The sequence below is a fragment of the Syngnathoides biaculeatus genome, chromosome 21 (assembly GCF_019802595.1).
Source record: "Syngnathoides biaculeatus isolate LvHL_M chromosome 21, ASM1980259v1, whole genome shotgun sequence".
Classification (NCBI taxonomy): domain Eukaryota; kingdom Metazoa; phylum Chordata; class Actinopteri; order Syngnathiformes; family Syngnathidae; genus Syngnathoides; species Syngnathoides biaculeatus.
Window position 1 is genome coordinate 3630538 of NC_084660.1, and position 16341 is coordinate 3646878.

General features: G+C 52.6%; 3 protein-coding genes across 4 annotated transcripts; 1 reads left to right on the forward strand and 2 right to left on the reverse strand.

Annotated features, from left to right (window-relative positions):
- Nucleotides 1-38: 38 nt before the first annotated feature.
- Nucleotides 39-5231, reverse strand: sf3b2 (splicing factor 3b, subunit 2). The gene is made up of 21 exons (XM_061808973.1): nt 5062-5231; nt 4755-4801; nt 4622-4672; nt 4326-4541; nt 4151-4247; nt 3984-4081; nt 3796-3904; nt 3623-3717; nt 3345-3542; nt 3158-3280; nt 2965-3045; nt 2674-2901; nt 2123-2272; nt 1976-2065; nt 1790-1897; nt 1447-1554; nt 1238-1383; nt 1064-1165; nt 892-991; nt 618-806; nt 39-213 (listed from the first exon to the last, which is right to left on the reverse strand). Exons 1-21 carry the CDS (start codon nt 5189-5191, stop codon nt 142-144), a joined length of 2538 nt encoding a protein of 845 aa, XP_061664957.1. The 5' UTR covers nt 5192-5231; the 3' UTR covers nt 39-141.
- Nucleotides 5232-5264: 33 nt separating this feature from the next.
- On the forward strand, nt 5265-12522 carry capn1 (calpain 1). Its single transcript, XM_061808998.1, has 22 exons — nt 5265-5763; nt 6323-6638; nt 7330-7399; nt 7830-7948; nt 8027-8160; nt 8231-8399; nt 8553-8636; nt 8715-8800; nt 8893-8967; nt 9034-9194; nt 9264-9424; nt 9497-9508; nt 9578-9789; nt 9864-9903; nt 10452-10517; nt 10584-10641; nt 10709-10773; nt 10853-10921; nt 10990-11068; nt 11140-11256; nt 11327-11385; nt 11457-12522. Exons 2-22 carry the CDS (start codon nt 6384-6386, stop codon nt 11481-11483), a joined length of 2118 nt encoding a protein of 705 aa, XP_061664982.1. The 5' UTR covers nt 5265-5763; nt 6323-6383; the 3' UTR covers nt 11484-12522.
- Nucleotides 12470-14683, reverse strand: pnp5a (purine nucleoside phosphorylase 5a). 2 transcript variants are annotated; one of them, XM_061808989.1, is made up of 7 exons: nt 14501-14683; nt 14261-14414; nt 13681-13850; nt 13514-13617; nt 13245-13420; nt 12986-13176; nt 12470-12864 (listed from the first exon to the last, which is right to left on the reverse strand). In XM_061808989.1, the coding sequence occupies exons 2-7, from the start codon at nt 14314-14316 to the stop codon at nt 12620-12622; spliced, it is 942 nt and encodes a 313-aa protein (XP_061664973.1). In that variant the 5' UTR covers nt 14317-14414; nt 14501-14683; the 3' UTR covers nt 12470-12619. The 2 variants fall into 2 exon arrangements, with proteins under 2 accessions (XP_061664973.1, XP_061664972.1); XM_061808988.1 differs by lacking the exon at nt 14261-14414 and having other exon boundaries at nt 14501-14682.
- Between the last annotated feature and the right edge of the window lie 1658 nt (nt 14684-16341).

Sequence of the window (16341 nt, forward strand, 5' to 3'; positions counted from 1 at the left end):
TTTGAATCAAAGAACGACAGGAAAAACTGTTTGTTTGGATGGTATTTATTTACAAAAAAAAAAAAAAAAAAAATCCTGGGAACACAACAGCGTTGTCACAGCGTAGGGGAAAAACACGTATGAAATAAAAGGGCTTCTCGGTTAGAATTTGAACTCTTTGTACTTCTTGCCACTGCCTCGCGTGTCCTGCGGTTGAGCCTTCCTCTTCTTTTGCTGGGGATCACGGGGACATTTTCAACACGTCAACAAAATGCAAACGGTGCAAGACACTCAAGTCCACTTGTGAAGCCACAAATGAAGACGTTCATACTAAAGCGGTGAGGAACAATCCAAAGAGAGTATTGATTTGCCATAAGCTTCCCAGTCCATCGGCCAGCCGATGTAGCAGTTGTGCTCTGACATAAATATGTATGTATACGTTTTGACGCGGTCGGGGTGTTTTTGTTTAAGATGCAGATGCGCGCGTATCGCAGTCAGCCTTTACATGTCGACGGCAGTGTTTGACGATAGCACATTTATCAGAATTTTCATTCTGTAGATATGAGATTTTTCGCTTCTCTACTGCACGTTCAAAGTAAAAAGTGGTTCAATTCTCCACCCGGGCCGCGGTTGCATACCTTCTGCTTGGCGGCGTGCTCGGCCACCATGTCGCTGAAGTCCTCTTTCTCCACCTGCGCCTGCTGCTCGCGCACATGTTCTTCGTACTTCTGAGTCATGGCCATCGGGTCCAGCTCCAACTCGTCAGGTCCCAGCGCCACCTCCACGCCGTGCGTATCGCCGATGCCGGCCTTGCGTCCCGCCATGGCCTGGGGGCACAAACACGTGAAACTTTGGCCACAAAGGAAGAAGAAGAAGAAAACAAAAAAGTTGAAAGTATGCGCAACTATTTACCGCAGACATGTCGTAGATGTGCGTGGAGGCCATCATGGCGGCGCCCACCGGGCCCGTTCGTCTCTCGGGAAGGACGGTAAACAACTGAGGCGTCTCGTTGCTGGAGGAACGGGAAACACTTTCAATCAAGAGGAAGACACACACACACACAACCGAGGGGAAAGTCTCTCACCCATCCATCGCCTCCTCGATCTTCTTCTTCCTCAGCTCGATGAGTTCAGGGGTCTCCATGCCAGCGGGGACGGATGAGAAGCCTCCGGGCGTGATCAGGCCGCTAAAGGACGTCGCTCCGTCAGTGACTTGACCTGACCCGACGTTCCGCCCGAGCCGCCCCGCCGTTTTCTACCTGTCCGCGGGCGTGAAGAATCCAGTCTCGTCGGGTTTCTCCTCATCGCTCTCCTCCTCCTCCTCCTCTTCCTCGGACGACTCCTCATCGGACGGCTCGAGCTCGCCCCACGGGGTGCGGTCCACTTCCTCCTCCTCCGCTTTGGCCTGCTCGCATCAGTCGGCACATTTCACCGGCGAGTCTTCGGGCCGCGAACGGCGCCGACTCACCTGGAAGTCGCCCGAGTTGGTCCCAAACACGTCGCCGTAAAGCGGTTTGCCCATCTCGTCCACGGGGGGCTTCCCCCAGCCGCCGGCGTGGTAACCGAAGGTGCAGTTCTGAAGAAAAGGAGGTGACACAGAAGCTCCCAAATGTGCCGCTCGTGACCGGGGGTGCTCATTGTTATAATACATATATGAGAAATCTTTCTTTCATGTTAAGATTTTAACCAAAATGGAGAGTCCACAAAATATTTGCATCTTGAAGGAATGGAGTTGACAAAATAAATGTCTGTGCTGGTACTTAATTAATGACAAGCGACTTTGGCCCCCTCTGGCAATGCCACCCGTTTACCTCCGGGATGGGCGAGTTGAGTCCGGGGATTTTGAGGTTGGGGTAGGACGGAGGGGGGCCGTACCTCTGCATGGCGATCAGCCACGGGGGAGGAACCTTGTGCGAGTTCTGGGAGAGGAGACAAACACGCCCCAATGACAGGTGCTCAACGCCAGCACCGCACGGCGACAGGACGGAGAAACTCACCGGGCCGACCGGCATCCCCAGCGCGATGCGCAGCTCCTCGGAAAGGTCGCCGGGCTTCTTCTCCTTCAGACGGGTCTCAAACTCTTTACCCTGCAAGCACGCACAGTCAGCGATGGGGCCCCGGCAGCGCGCGACGCGTGGCCTCACCTCATAGTAAAGGTCCCCATGGATGGTCAGCTTGGGTTTGATCTGCCACTTAAAGAAGGCGTCGTGAAGTTTTTGGTAGTCGATGTCGATCTTCCCCATCTTGGGACGAACTTTCTCCCTCATTTTGGTTTTCATGGTTTTGGCGTCCTCCTGCAAGATGCAATAAACAGTACGCCGCCAGGTGGAGTTTCCCTCCGCTTGAACAAATGGACCGAGATGAGATGATCAGACCGCTACGATTAACCGTGCCGCAAAATCAATCGAGAGGGGAAGCGGCGTCTGTGGTACGTGGAGCCGGTAAGGAACGCCAAGTCATCACGGCACGTGACTAAATCGGACCAATCACGGGAGATGAACTCCGCGGCTTTCCGCGCACAGCATCTTTTTTTTTTTTTTTTTTTTTTTTCCCCTACGCAGAGTTGCTGCGAGGGGCAACGCGCCGGCCATGCGACGCAACGCGGCCTTCAGCCGACAGCTCAATTCTGAAACATCCGTCGCACTTGATCGTGATGGGCTCCTCAATTGCCAAATGCACGTCTGGCCCGACCCACCTTCTCCTGCAGGGCCTCCCTCATCTCCTGGATGCCGGTCCTCCTGATGAATTCCGGGAGCTGGAAGGGTGGCTTCTCAATGCCCCTCTTGCCCTGAAGGTACTTGCGCTTGAAGCACCAGTGGCGAGGAACCGGCACCGTGTTCCGGGTGGCCTTCAGGTGCACCAGCAGCTTGGGCTCCTGCGCAGTCACGTCGTGCATCTCCACCACGTCCGGGCGCGCCACCAGCTGGCGAGGGACAGGGCAAAGGTCGTGGTCACGGACGCCCGCCCGCGCGACAGAGGGCCTCACCTGCTTGAGCTCGGCTACGGTGAGACGATTCATCCTCCTCAACTTCTTCTTTGACAACTTGGGAACGTCCGGCCGGACTTCCTGTTGGGCGTGGGGAAAAGTCTGTTTAGAAAGGCCCCTATATTGCGGACAGTGAGAAACGCAACCCAAACCGATGTGCTGACATGAAAAGGTCAAAGGTCAAAGGTCTAACCTCATCACTGTCGTCGCTGTCTTTCTTCTCCAGTTCGAAACCTTTCTTCCGGAGGAAGCCGATTTCTGGCTTGTCCGCCTTATCCGGCTCCTTCTCCTTCTCTTTCTTGAGATCGTCAGTGAGCTGTTAACGAAATTATTGTTGGTGTCACGTCCGTTCCACGCCAGCCAATGACAAGCGGACTCACCTTGAAGGCGTCAAAGATGCGCTTGAAGACGATGTAGCCGGAGTCGTAGATGTCCGGCTCCTCTCCGACGTACTCGATCTCGACTTCGGGCTCCCCGTCCTTCACGCTGCCGTCCTCCTTTTCGTGACCCTGCTCCTTCTTCTCCTCAGCACGCTTGCTCTTGCTCTTCTTCTTGCGGTTCCTGCGCCGGCGGTTCTTCTGATGGGAGGGGCTTACGTAAAAAAAAAAAAAAAAAAGACCGGCGAGGAGAATAACCCGGTGAGAGGAAGAAGACTCACATCCTTCTTGGACATGCGGCTGTCGTCGTCTCCCCCCTCCAGTGCGCCGAGCACAGAGTTGTTTGCGCCCGCACGCCCGTCGTCTTCTGTCGCTTCTGCAGGCGGAAAACACAAGACGCGCTTCAGCGTGGCAGGGAAGAGGTCTTGTTGTCCTGTGGTTCCACGACGTCAACCTGCGGGGTCCACGTGCTGCTCCTGCCGGATCTCCTTCAGCTGCAGGATCTTCTCCAAGGCCTGAGGGATCTTCGGGCCCCCGATGCTGATCTCGTCGCTCTGCCAGGCCTCGAGTGGAAAGTCGCGCATCAAACCGTGATGCGTGACAATGTCAACAAACTCTGTCGCTTAGGATCAGGCTGCTCACCTCCCGATTGTCCTCCCCCGGGGGTGGCGGCAATCTATGTCTCTGGGCAGCGAGCATGGCAATGCCCGGAGGTAGCGCCCCGTGAGGATCCAAAGCCACTGTGGGACACGCAAGCAGACCGTGAAAAGACAAAAGGACATCCACCGTGTACAATCTCTCCTACATACATTGGACTGCGGTGACGGGAGCCATCGATCTGCCTGCTGGGCCCTGTTGCATGTTGACCATGTCTTGGTGCCGCTCCTGCTCCAAAAGCATGGCGGCCTGGATGGCCACGTTTCAAACAGGTTACGTGACGTCACCTCGTTCTTTCGGACGTGCGTTTGCTCCTCCTCCGCTTACCCTGTTTTGCTGCTCCAGGAGGTCCTGGTCCTCCATGACCCGGGAATCGTGCTCCTCCTGCTGCATCACCATCGCCGCCCTCTGCTGCGCCATCTTCAGCTGGTCGTCCTGCGACAGACCCGGGGGCGGCATGCCGGGACCCTCCATGGGCATGTGCATGCCGGCGGGCATCATGTTCATGGAGCCGTGCAGCATTCCCGCCATCCTGGGAGGCATCTGGTGTGTAGGTGACACGACAATGAGCAAGAAAGGCGTGCTGTGGGATGAAACAATCATTATTCGTGTGAAAAGTGTACCTGAGGCCCAACGCCATTGTCATCGTGAGGTTTTACCAACAAGATGCCAGTCTGGGGGGGGGGGGGTACAAAAACTCACGATTGTGCGCACAAACACATTAAATAACAAGGACAAGGGATCCTTTGAGCTTACCTGGATCATGTAAGTTTTCAGTCTGTCAATCAGCTCATCTCTTGGACCTACACAGGTGGGAGAAAAAAAAATGTGTTTTACTCGTAACAACGACGAGCTCACAGTAGGAATAATAAACACCTGAAAATACATGGAAGATTGGGATTTTTTTTTTTCGTTAAAAAATACACAACCTATCGGAAATGAAGACAAAAGTTGGCTTGTTGTACAACAAAAGCGGCGACAGGTTAGCTCCAATCGTTAGCATAGCAACATTAGGCTAGACTCAGTCACGGCTTGCACGGGCCTTGCTCGGTTCTTTTCTTACCGATGACGGGTGCGCCCAGTTCGGCCAGCTTGGCTTGGAGCTGCGGATGGCTCCAGGAATTCAAAGCCGCGATAGCGTTCCCCAAATCGGACTGGTGAGCCTCGGCTCCCGGTGGCGCGTCGGAGGCCATGTTGAATTTTTCAATGGCGGCGCTCGTGGCACGTAAATGGATTATGTACAATGACTGCTGGGAAATGTAGTCGTACACCGAAAAGACGTTGCTGTATTATTATACCCACGTTTACGTTGAGGATTACATACATATGTTGACAGTGCATATAATTTTCACGCAAGTTTACCCGTTTGTGTACTTTATTTGAAATGTTAAAAATATTTGCTCGATGCGTTGTCATGCCATCATATGATGGTATCATTTATGGTTACTGTCTAGGAATGTATTGAACACCTGTGTGTTTTAGTGTCCGTTGAAGGTTGTAGTGGATTGAACAGTGATGTCGAACTAAAAAAAAAAAACGAAAATAAAAAAAAAATAATAAAAAACAACAACCATCCACTCCCTTCTTTTCGCGCATGCGCACGACATCGACCCGAACGAGCACGACAGACTCAGAAGGGGACGTACGAGGGGGGAGAAGGCAAAAAGAACAAAAAAAGGCACAAAAGGGAGGAGGAAGAAGGAGAAAAAGACGGCAGAAGGCCACGACTGGCTTCACCCACGAGAGGACACGTGCACGCGTGCAGGTAAAACCTTGTAGTTCCGCACTCTTTCACTTGCAAAGCTTTCCTTGACGTCGCAACACTTCCGCAGCCTTCCCAGAAGTTGTTTTTTTTTTTTTCCTCCCCACGTGGAAATCGCGAAGTGAGGTCGGGTGGGTGAGGAACGTCGTCACGTGACCCTGGCAGGGCGCAGTTGTGTTTGCTTGTCCCCCGACCGTTGACGGCCGACGCAGGGGCCACGCCCATCACCCGAAACTCAGCGTTGACCCCTGACCTTTTTTTCTCGCTAACTGTGCGTGTGTGTTGACATGCTTCTTGTGTACTGAAACATGTTGAGTGTAATGTAACGCCAAGTGTTGCAATCAGTTGTGTATGATAAAGAAGAAAGGCATATTTGTTTGCATATAGTCGTGCCTTTGAGCTCGGGTGTCAGTTGGCACACCAGCTCGGGAGCTGGCATGTAAGAGACAGCCGCTTCCGTACAGGATATTTGATTCTGAGCCTACGAGTGACAAATTCCTGAGCGGGGCTAGTCTTTTCGAAATCATCTCCTCTTGTTTGCCCATCATCCCAACAATCCTAGCAGGCGGGTTCTAACCCGTTCACGAGAGACGTCGGAACCTTGACACACTTGACGTCGCAAGATGGTGGAGCCCGTATGTGCCACGGGTGCGGCGGCGCAGCTGCGTAATCTGAGGGACCGGCAGGAAGGTCTGGGCCTCAACGACAACGCCGTCAAGTTCCTGGGTCAGGACTACGAGAGCTTGCGGGCGCGATGCCTCCAGAGCGGGAAGCTCTTTGAGGACAGCCTGTTCCCCTGCGCCGCGTCCTCCCTGGGCTTCAACGAGCTCGGACCGAGGTCGTCCAAGACGTACGGCGTGCGTTGGATGAGGCCCACGGTGAGAGTATCAAACCTCATGAACAAAAACATTTCAAAATGGCTTAATTGAAATGCATTACACGTGAGTTAAGCAGAAATGGAACCGAGCAATATGTTTGAAAACAAGGACTCAACACAACCCTTTGTGCATGAATTGGACATTTTATTCCGTGGTTTTTCACATTATCGCACGACTTCGGGGAGCCCACACTTGGCGAACGGCTCCGGGACGTGCTCGTCGTATTGCGTGTCGGCGTCAACCGGGATTGCGCGTCACACACACACACACACACACACACGCCGCTTTGGACAAACACGTTTGCGTGAAGTCAAGCGCGGCCACGTCCGCGACGACACAAATAGATCCTCTTTGTTGGGTCTTTTTTTTTTTTTTTTTTTAGCAGCGTTTCAAGTGAGCACGCACACGCAGGAAATAGCGCTTATAAAATATAAAATCTATTTATGAACGTCAGTGCGGCAGGCCCTCGCGTGCTAGCCTGATGCTAAAGTTGGCCATGCAGCTCACGACAAGGCCGCAGCCTATGAATCGGTGCCGGATACTTCCTGATCTAGCAAGTGCGAATTTATGAATCACATGGAGACGGACAACAGTCACAATCACACCGACGAAGCAATTTAGAATCTCCAATGAATGTGCTGAGACTTAATAAAGGTTGGCAAACACCAATAACATGTGTGTGTATCTGCAGGAGTTGTGCAAGCGTCCTGCTTTCATCGTGGACGGAGCGACGCGCACCGACATCTGCCAGGGAGCTCTGGGTGAGCGCCGAATGTCACATTGAGAATTCAGCCACACACACAGACACGCGGGACATCCGCAAATGTGCATTCCGCACCACTTGGGGGCGGAAAAGCACACAAGTGCCTTCCACTGCGATGACATTTGTGCACACAGGTAGGACAGCGGATTGGATGACGTCTGTGAGCTACAAGCGAAAGACGACATGTGAAGAGTTTTATCGTTTCTCTAGTAGCACACGGTTATCAACTAGCGTACAGTTGCGCTGTGGCTCACTTGTCACATAGACTACGCAGTAGTTGATGTACGAAAATACTAGCGTAGCACTAGTAGTGGAAGAGAGAGAAAAAACAAAACAGTCGTTCTACAAGTTTGCGCAATGTCGGATCTTGCGATGGATATGGCGTCCAGTCAATGTTCAAAGTCTGGTGACGTTGCGCACGTGCTCAGGTGACTGCTGGCTGCTGGCGGCCATCGCCTCGCTGACCTTAAACGACAACCTCCTGCACCGAGTGGTCCCGCACGGACAGAGCTTCGAGCAGGGATACGCGGGAATCTTCCACTTTCAGGTGATTCTTGTGTGCCGAGGACAGAGGATGTCGGGTTGCCGTGGTGACAGGAGCCCGACTCGGCTCCCGTGTCCACAGTTCTGGCAGTTCGGCGAGTGGGTGGAGGTGGTGATCGACGACCGTCTGCCCGTGAAGGACGGCAAGCTGCTGTTCGTCCACTCGGCGGAGGGCGGCGAGTTCTGGAGCGCGCTGATTGAGAAGGCGTACGCCAAGTAAGAGGAGCGCCGAGTCGCCGGCCGGGTCCGGGTCGGGCTCCGGCGAAATCACACGTGGACTCGGCAGGTTGAACGGGTGCTACGAGGCGCTGTCGGGGGGAAGCACGTCCGAAGGCTTCGAGGACTTCACGGGCGGCGTGACGGAAATGTTCGAGCTGAGCAAGGCGCCCTCCGACCTCTTCGGCATCATGGGCCGCGCCATCGAGAGAGGTTCGCTGCTCGGCTGCTCCATTGACGTGAGTCAGAACGTCGGGGCGGGTTGTCCTCGTGCTGTGATACGGCGCTCTGGTTGCCATATTGGATGTGTAATCTATGAAAGATGGATCGTGAACATGTCACGTTATGTACTGTAACAACCTCTGACTTGCACATATCCGACCTCCTCTCAGATCACCAGCTCCAGAGACATGGAGGCGGTCACCTTCAAGAAGCTGGTCAAGGGCCACGCGTACTCCGTCACGGGCTTGGAGGAGGTGAGAGAGCACCGCGGCGGCGGAGGCGGCGTTGCGTCTCCCTGTCCGGGCTGACAACGGGCCACCATATTTTCTTAGGTGGTCTTCCGCGGAAACCTGACCAAGCTGGTCCGCATCAGGAACCCGTGGGGGGAGGTGGAGTGGACCGGGGCTTGGAGCGACAAGTTAGACACGCGCATTTCTGGGGGTTGTCGGCAGACCTTCCAAAGATTCGCCTGCCGGTGGATTCCATTCCCTTGACTCTTTTTCCGCACAGTTCTCGAGAATGGGACAGCGTGGACCGCGGCGTTCGCGCTCGCCTACAGAACCGGAGCGAGGACGGCGAATTCTGGTGAGTCTGCTCCCGTTTGCTTCCACGAAATGCGGTCGTTCGTCATGGGCCCCGCCCCCGCCACAGGTTGTCCTTCAGCGACTTCCTACGCGAGTTCAGCCGCCTGGAAATCTGCAACCTGACTGCCGACGCCCTCGGGAGCAGCCAGATGAAGACGTGGAGCTCGTCGCTGTATCCCGGCGAGTGGAGACGGGGCAGTACGGCCGGAGGCTGCCGGAACTATCCGGGTAGGGGAAGGTTCGGGCGGCGTGGGTGTCTTATGACGCGAGGCTGACTCATGACCTCTTTTTGTCCAGCGACCTTTTGGCTGAATCCGCAGTTCAAGTTGTTGCTGCAGCACCCCGACGCCCCCGGCATGTCGGACTGCAGCTTCCTGGTGGCGCTCATGCAGAAGGACCGCAGGAAGAAGCGGCGGGAAGGGAAAGACATGGAAACCATCGGCTTCGCCGTCTACGAGGTCGGTGTTTGCCCGCAAAGCTGCGGTGGGGATTTTCCTGCTCGGTCATGGCATTGATTCCTCTATTTTCAGGTTCCCGGTGAGGTAGGAGCTTTCCGATCGGGTTCTTTGCCTTCGAGGCAGAATGGCGACGGTAACCGACTTCCCTCTCAGGCTAAAGGGCAGACGCGGGTCCACTTGAAGCAGAACTTCTTCCTGACGCACGGCTCTAGCGCGCGCTCCGAACTCTTCATCAACTTGAGGGAGGTCAGCTCGCGTCTGCGACTCCCGGCCGGCGAGTACGTCATCGTGCCGTCCACCTTTGAGCCCCACAAGGAGGCCGACTTCGTCCTGCGGGTTTTCTCCGAGAAACCCGCCGACTCCGAGTGAGTAACGCTTTTTTCGCGCCCCCCTCCCCGCAAACGTGGCCGCTCGCTCACGTGAAGTCTTTGCGCGCCAGGGAGCTGGACGACGACGTGGTGGCGGAGCTTCCGACCGAGGTGAGGAGAGCGCGTCGCAGCGGGCCGTGCGTTCGGGACCTGGGCCTCGCAATATCGCCAGCATCATATCGCAATGATGGAAAGCCTTTATACTGCGTAAAAATTAAAATAATGAAAAATGTAAAGGCCGGAATAGGTCAGAATCGGTATCGATCTGGTAACATTACAAATACATCATATGTCATACTTCACCTTCTTTTAAATGTAAAAGTGTGAGAAGATTTTCACAGATGTTTTTCTTTTTAAACTCAAGCTTGGCTGCAACGAGCTTTATTCTGAGGAGCCAATCAGAATCCAGAACTTTGCTGATGTCATTGTCCCGCGGAAGGTCCTCGGCCGATTAATTTGACAGAGGAACGCGTAAAAGGCTGTAAACCGAAAAAAAAGAAAAAATTCTGAACCAAGAATTTAGAATAGAGGTTGCAAATCAAGGTCGGTGCTTTTGATCATTTTGAAGGCCTCGTTGGTCCACCGGCGGAAGAACTCGACGCTCGTTGGGTCTCGGTGGCGCTGCCGTCCCGGCGTCAAGGCTTGTGTTGTCCTTGCAGAACTACTTGGACGAGAGTCAGATCGATGCCGGCTTCAAGAGTCTCTTCCGACAGCTGGCCGGTCCGGTAAGCGCACACGCTCCTTCGTGCTTCAGCTTCCTGTCTGACCTTTGACCTTTGCGCGCCCCGGAGGACATGGAGATCAGCATCAATGACCTGCAGACCATCCTGAATCGCATCATCGCCAAGCGTAAGTACATGAGCGGCGCGCCTTCGGCTCGTGCGCGTGGACATAAACACGGTTCCCGTGGCAACAGACAAAGACCTCAAGGCGGACGGCTTCACCAAAGCGGCGTGTCGCAGCATGCTCAACCTCATGGATGTATCCTTGCCGCCCCCGGTCTCCTTTTGAATTTTGAGGCTCGGGTCTTCAACTTCTGCTTTCCTCAACGTGGTCGCAGGCAGACGGCAGCGGGAAGCTGGGCCTGGTGGAGTTCCACGTGCTGTGGGAGAAGATTAAACGCTACCTGGTAAACTTTGTCGCTCGCTCGCGCAGCCCGCTCTGGACTCACATGCGCTCTCCTGCTCCTGCGAACAGACCATATTCAGGAACTTTGACCTGGACAAGTCAGGAAGCATGAGCTCCTACGAGATGAGGATGGCGCTGGAGTCCGCCGGTGCGACGCCCGGCCGGGTGGGTGCGCCCGCTTGGTCGTCACGGGCGCTAACTTTTTCCTTCTCGCGGCAGGCTTCAAGCTGACCAATCACCTGTTCCAGCTCATCATCCTGCGCTACACCGAGGCGGACATGGCTGTCGACTTTGACAACTTTGTCACGTGTCTGGTCCGCCTGGAGTCAATGTTCAGTGAGTGTTTTCTGTGACTCCGCCGCACCCGCCCCAGCCCACCCCCGCCCTGACCTCGCTGCTTCGACAGAAACCTTCAAGATCATGGACACAGACGCAGACGGCTTCATCGCGCTCAACTTCTCGCAGGTAACGGGAAATGTGCTCACGGCTAGCTTATTTCCTGTTGCTCACGTGTCGCCGCTTCCTGTTTCCTGCAGTGGCTCTCCCTTACCATGTTCGCCTAGACGCCGGCGGGCGGCACACCCGGTGCCTTCGGATGCCGTGACCTCAATCCCTCACGGCGTCTTGCTGTCATGTTGCGAATGACGTAAATTGCCACGGAGCGTGGATGTCAGGTTTTTTTTTTTTTTTTGGTCACAGGCCACATCCTAGTTACGATTTCCCGCTCGAATCAAATCATTGAACAGTTGAACGATGGTTGTTGCCAAAAGGTCAAATTAAGTCCACCGGGCATGTATTTTAAATTAATCCTGAATTTGTCCCCTTTAAAAGCCTAATAGAGCATTTTTTTTTCTTTTGTAGTGTATTTTGTTAACTTTTTTTTTTTTTTTTTTTTTTAAATCAGACGTCATTGAAAGTTATATGTAAATATTTAAGTGTTACATCATTTAAGTGTTACATTGCTTTTTGGTTAAGAAGGGATTTGGTGAAAAAAGATTAAGTCAAGGGAAAAGTGCAACTTTTGGTACAAATTTTCAGCCCCGAAGTTAAAAAAAAAACTAATCAGGAAACATGAAATAGACACTCGTGAATTTTGGTGGGCCACATAAAGTGATGCGACGGGCATATCTGGGCCCCAGTCCTCGAGTTTGACACCTCCGTTGTGGCGGAAGTGAGTTTAGCGTTTTGTGACCTCACCCCCCATCTCGTGTGGGGCGGCCGTGTTCACCATTTTTCTACATTTGCATTACTCTGCGTCGAGACCAGTGGTTTGGTTTTGTCTTCTTGCAATGGAGCAGAAACGTTCGCCCATGCTCCACGGGCCCGAGGGGGCGCACCTCCCGGTTTGAAAACCACTGGTCTGCTCTCAAGGCTTCCAAACTGTGCTTCTCGTGCCAAAGCGGTCGCCATTTTTTGGGAGCGACGAGTATATAAGCGTGACAATGATGACATGCATGTATACGGTGTGTATGCTGGAGAAACACTTTTGTAACTCTCGCGGAGAACGTCCTTTTTACACGCATTGTAAAGGCCAATCAATGTCATGGAGTGTGTTGTAATAAATAATTTTTATTAACAGTAGTAAAAACAATTTGAACTCCATCACATTTGTACATGTTAATCAAATTAACTTACAAGTCGAATAAAAGGAGGAGGAACGGAATGGACCGGAATGCAAGTTTGACCTTTGGGGGAAGGCTCAGGCGTCGTCGTCGTCGCCGTCGTTGTTGTTGTTGTTGTTGTTGTGCTCCATCCTGGTCACCATGGTGAAGATGAGCTGCTCCAGTTGCTCCGCCCTCTGCTTCCCCGTCTGGAGGACCTCCTCGTGGTTGGCCTTCTCCTCGCTGTCGTAGTCCATCACCGCCCGGTTGGTGATCAGCGACAGGGCGAAGACGCGCATGCCGCAGTGGCGAGCCACAATCACCTCGTAGACCGTGCTCATGCCTGCCGCGCGAAAAGGAGCCGTCAGCCGCCTCACGGATTTGACTCCAGTCGGACTCGCTCGTCTAAGAACTTCACATTTAGTAAGGACTCCCCTTGCCGCTCTTTAGCCGACACAACTCACCGACTGCATCAGCGCCGAGTTTGTGCAGCATCCTGCACTCGGCGATGGTCTCGAACGAGGGACCGCCGAGCACGCAGTAGACGCCCTCCTTCATGAAGTCTCCGAAGCCCAGTTCCTGACCCACGTCCATGGCCAGCTGCTGAAGCTCTTGGTCGTACGCGTCGGACATGCACGGGAAGCGCACGCCAAACCTGGGCCGCGCAAGGCACGCTTGACCTCTGCGCCGGATGCTCCGGGAATTGCGCGCGCTGCGTCCTACCTGTCGTCGTTGAGTCCAGCGAGAGGGTTGTTCCCAGCGAAGCCCGGAATGTTGAGGTGATCTTTCAAGATCATGACGTCTCCCACCTTGAAGTCCTCGTTGAGACCGCCCGCCGCATTGGTCAGTATCACCGTGTCGACGCCCAGCAGCTTGAAGATGCGCACGGGCAGCGTGATCTGGACGCAACAAACAACGCCGTCGTGGGTTTCCCCGGCGGCGCATTGCCGTACGGTGCGAGTTTAAAAGGGAAAAAGTATTCGCCGGCCAACCTTCTGGACAGAGTAGCCCTCATACAGGTGGAATCGGCCCTGCATGCAAACAGACGGTCGGCCCTTCAACGTTCCAAAAACCAGCCGTCCGGCATGTCCGTGCACTGTACAAGACCCGACGGGAGTCAGAGCAACCCCGCGCGTGGATGTTATCCAGCCGAACTCACCGGTGCTCTGTGGGAAATTCGGAATGTCCCTGTAGTTGAAGGCCACCGGATCCTTCAACATGGCCGCCAGCCCGCCCAGGCCGGAGCCGCACACGATGCCGACGGACGGCCGCACGTCGGTCTGAGCCAGCAGCCAATCGGCCGTGGCCTTGCAGTCCTCGTAGGTGTAGCTGCGGCGTCGGAAGAGCGAGAGGTGTCACTTCCTGCTGCCTCACCATTGTTAGGATCGTCTTTATGAGCGTCCCAATCACGAATATGACATCATTTCATGAAGGAGAAACAACACCTTCACAAATATTGACAACTCTTTATTCTCATGCGATTTATTACCGACAATCCGTATCATTCATTTGTCCGTTTGTCTTGAAATTGGTTTCTTTGCATGCAATTATAAAAGAGCTTTTATTTTCCGTCCAATCAGATTAATTTCTTCTTAGCCACTGAGCAATGGGAGCATTTCTGCAATGAATAAGATTTAAAATTCTACTCAATTTTTCATCCCGCTCACAGCAAAACTTATCAGAGGCAACTTCCGTCGCACATTTTTACATCGACTGGTGCGCATAATGGTTTTTCTCACGTTATGAGAAAAATATTGATCGTTAACTGCTCCAGATGATGTCCGCGGCTCAGCATGCATTTTTTGTTTTTGTCCTTCCCTCTGAATGCTTTCTTCAATTGCAACGGGAGGTGTATGAAGTTGCTCCAAGTCCTCGTCGGCCTACTCCATCGGACTAATAATTAGAAAACGGTGTTGTTGTTGTTTTGTTTTGTCTTGGTTTTCAAATGGATACGTTTATGAAATAAATTGGCGGCTTACCACTGGTTACCTCGAGGAAACATGACGAGAAGCAGGCGGGTAAAAACAAAAAACAACCAAAAACAACCAAAAAACAAAATACAAATAAAAAGCAGGTTGGCCAACAGTTCGGTCAGGTTGGAGGCGTTTTGACGGAGGCAGGTCGACGTCGTCTCTCGCGCACGGGTGCACTTCAGCCATTTATAATGCGGGAGCCTTTGCGCAGCGAGCATTCTCATTGGCTCAGATGGAACGCCTTCACCCGACCCCGAAGCCCCCACGTTCCCCCCCCCCCTTTTTTTTTTTTTTTAATTTTATGGCATCCTCATTCAATAAATCATGGATAACCATCTAATCAATATTTTTTTTTTCAATTCTCCCATTGTTTCTTTCCATCTTTCTTCCTTCCCTGTGCATTTGCAGAACGGCAGAGCCGTCCGCCTTTGTGCTCGGAACAGTTTTGCTGATGTGCATCAGGGGACTTAAGATGGTTCCAGGGGACAGAGAAAAGGGACAGCGAAAACGATGGCAGAACAATAGTGAGACAGTCTACATATCTGAACACAAATAACATTGCAACAGTCATTTGTAGATGAGGGGTGGGGTGGGGGGTGTGAGGTCATGCAATAACTAACTCAGAGAACAAGATAAGAAAGGACAGAAAAGGGCAGGACAGGATGTGAGAAAATGAACAAGGTCGTGCTACTGTCGAGCAGTGGCCTGGGATTCTTTCTTTTTTTTTTTTTTACTGTCCAAACACCTTTGAAGAACCTGGGAGTTGATATGTTCATAGAACCTGCCTCGTTATGACGGATCCAAGTCTGCAGTGTATTGAAATTATGAGTGAATGAACGCCACATCACGTGCGTGTTACTCAAATGAAGAGGAATGAGAATGCACGTGAAACCTGTTCGGGGGCCGCCGTAACCACCCAGGGAGGAGTTGGGGGTATCAGTGACTTGCCTAAGGACACCAAAGCTGTGAGTCCCGAGGTTGTTGCGTGCAGTCGGGGTCTTGAGCGTAAGTCCCCCACGGTGGGCCGCGGCTTCCTAAATACGATATAAAATGCACATATTTGATTCCATGCATTTCACAACGAAACAAGGACATGAAGTTCATCACACACATGTACGCACACAGACATATTATGTCACCATGTACTTTCCACCCTGTGTACAGTATGTCTGTGTGTATTTGGTGTCTTAAAATCCAAGAAGTCATAAAAGCCAAATAAACTCTTTAATGATCCCACAAAGTCCACCTGGAATCTTACCGCACACTTTATCTCCTCACGAGCTGGCCTCCTGTTTGCTGTTTGAGTCATAACAGGAAGACAACATCAACATTGGGCTGTACTCCCCCGTGTACAGTACTACAAGATTATGAGGAGTACTGTACATAGGAGAGTACTGCGGGAACCAGGTACCGACCTCCGTACCGATCGCGTGAGTAGCATCCTGTCCCAATCTAAAAAAACAAAACTCACAACTGATGGGGAATGATTTCCAAGGACTTTTGGAGAAGTGACTATATGATCGCGTAAATTATTTCCCAAATGTTTCAAAATAAAGTGTTGCATGCGCCTACTTGTGTTGGGCCACTGTTTGTGTTCAAGTAGCTGTCCCTTCTAGAACGACAAATATAGCAATGCTAACTCTTAGCGTGTCAATGGCATTTCCCATTGTTTGCTTGCATTCATTTCCACAGAAAAAGCCACAATGTGTTTTATGTTTAGTTTGGCAGTAATCGCACTTGGTGTGCGAAAGGAAGTCTACCCGAGGTCGGGGCACCCTTTGTCAAAGAAGCACGAGATCCGCGATCGGATTGTCATCGCATTCCATGTCATCAAAGCGCGTGTGCGA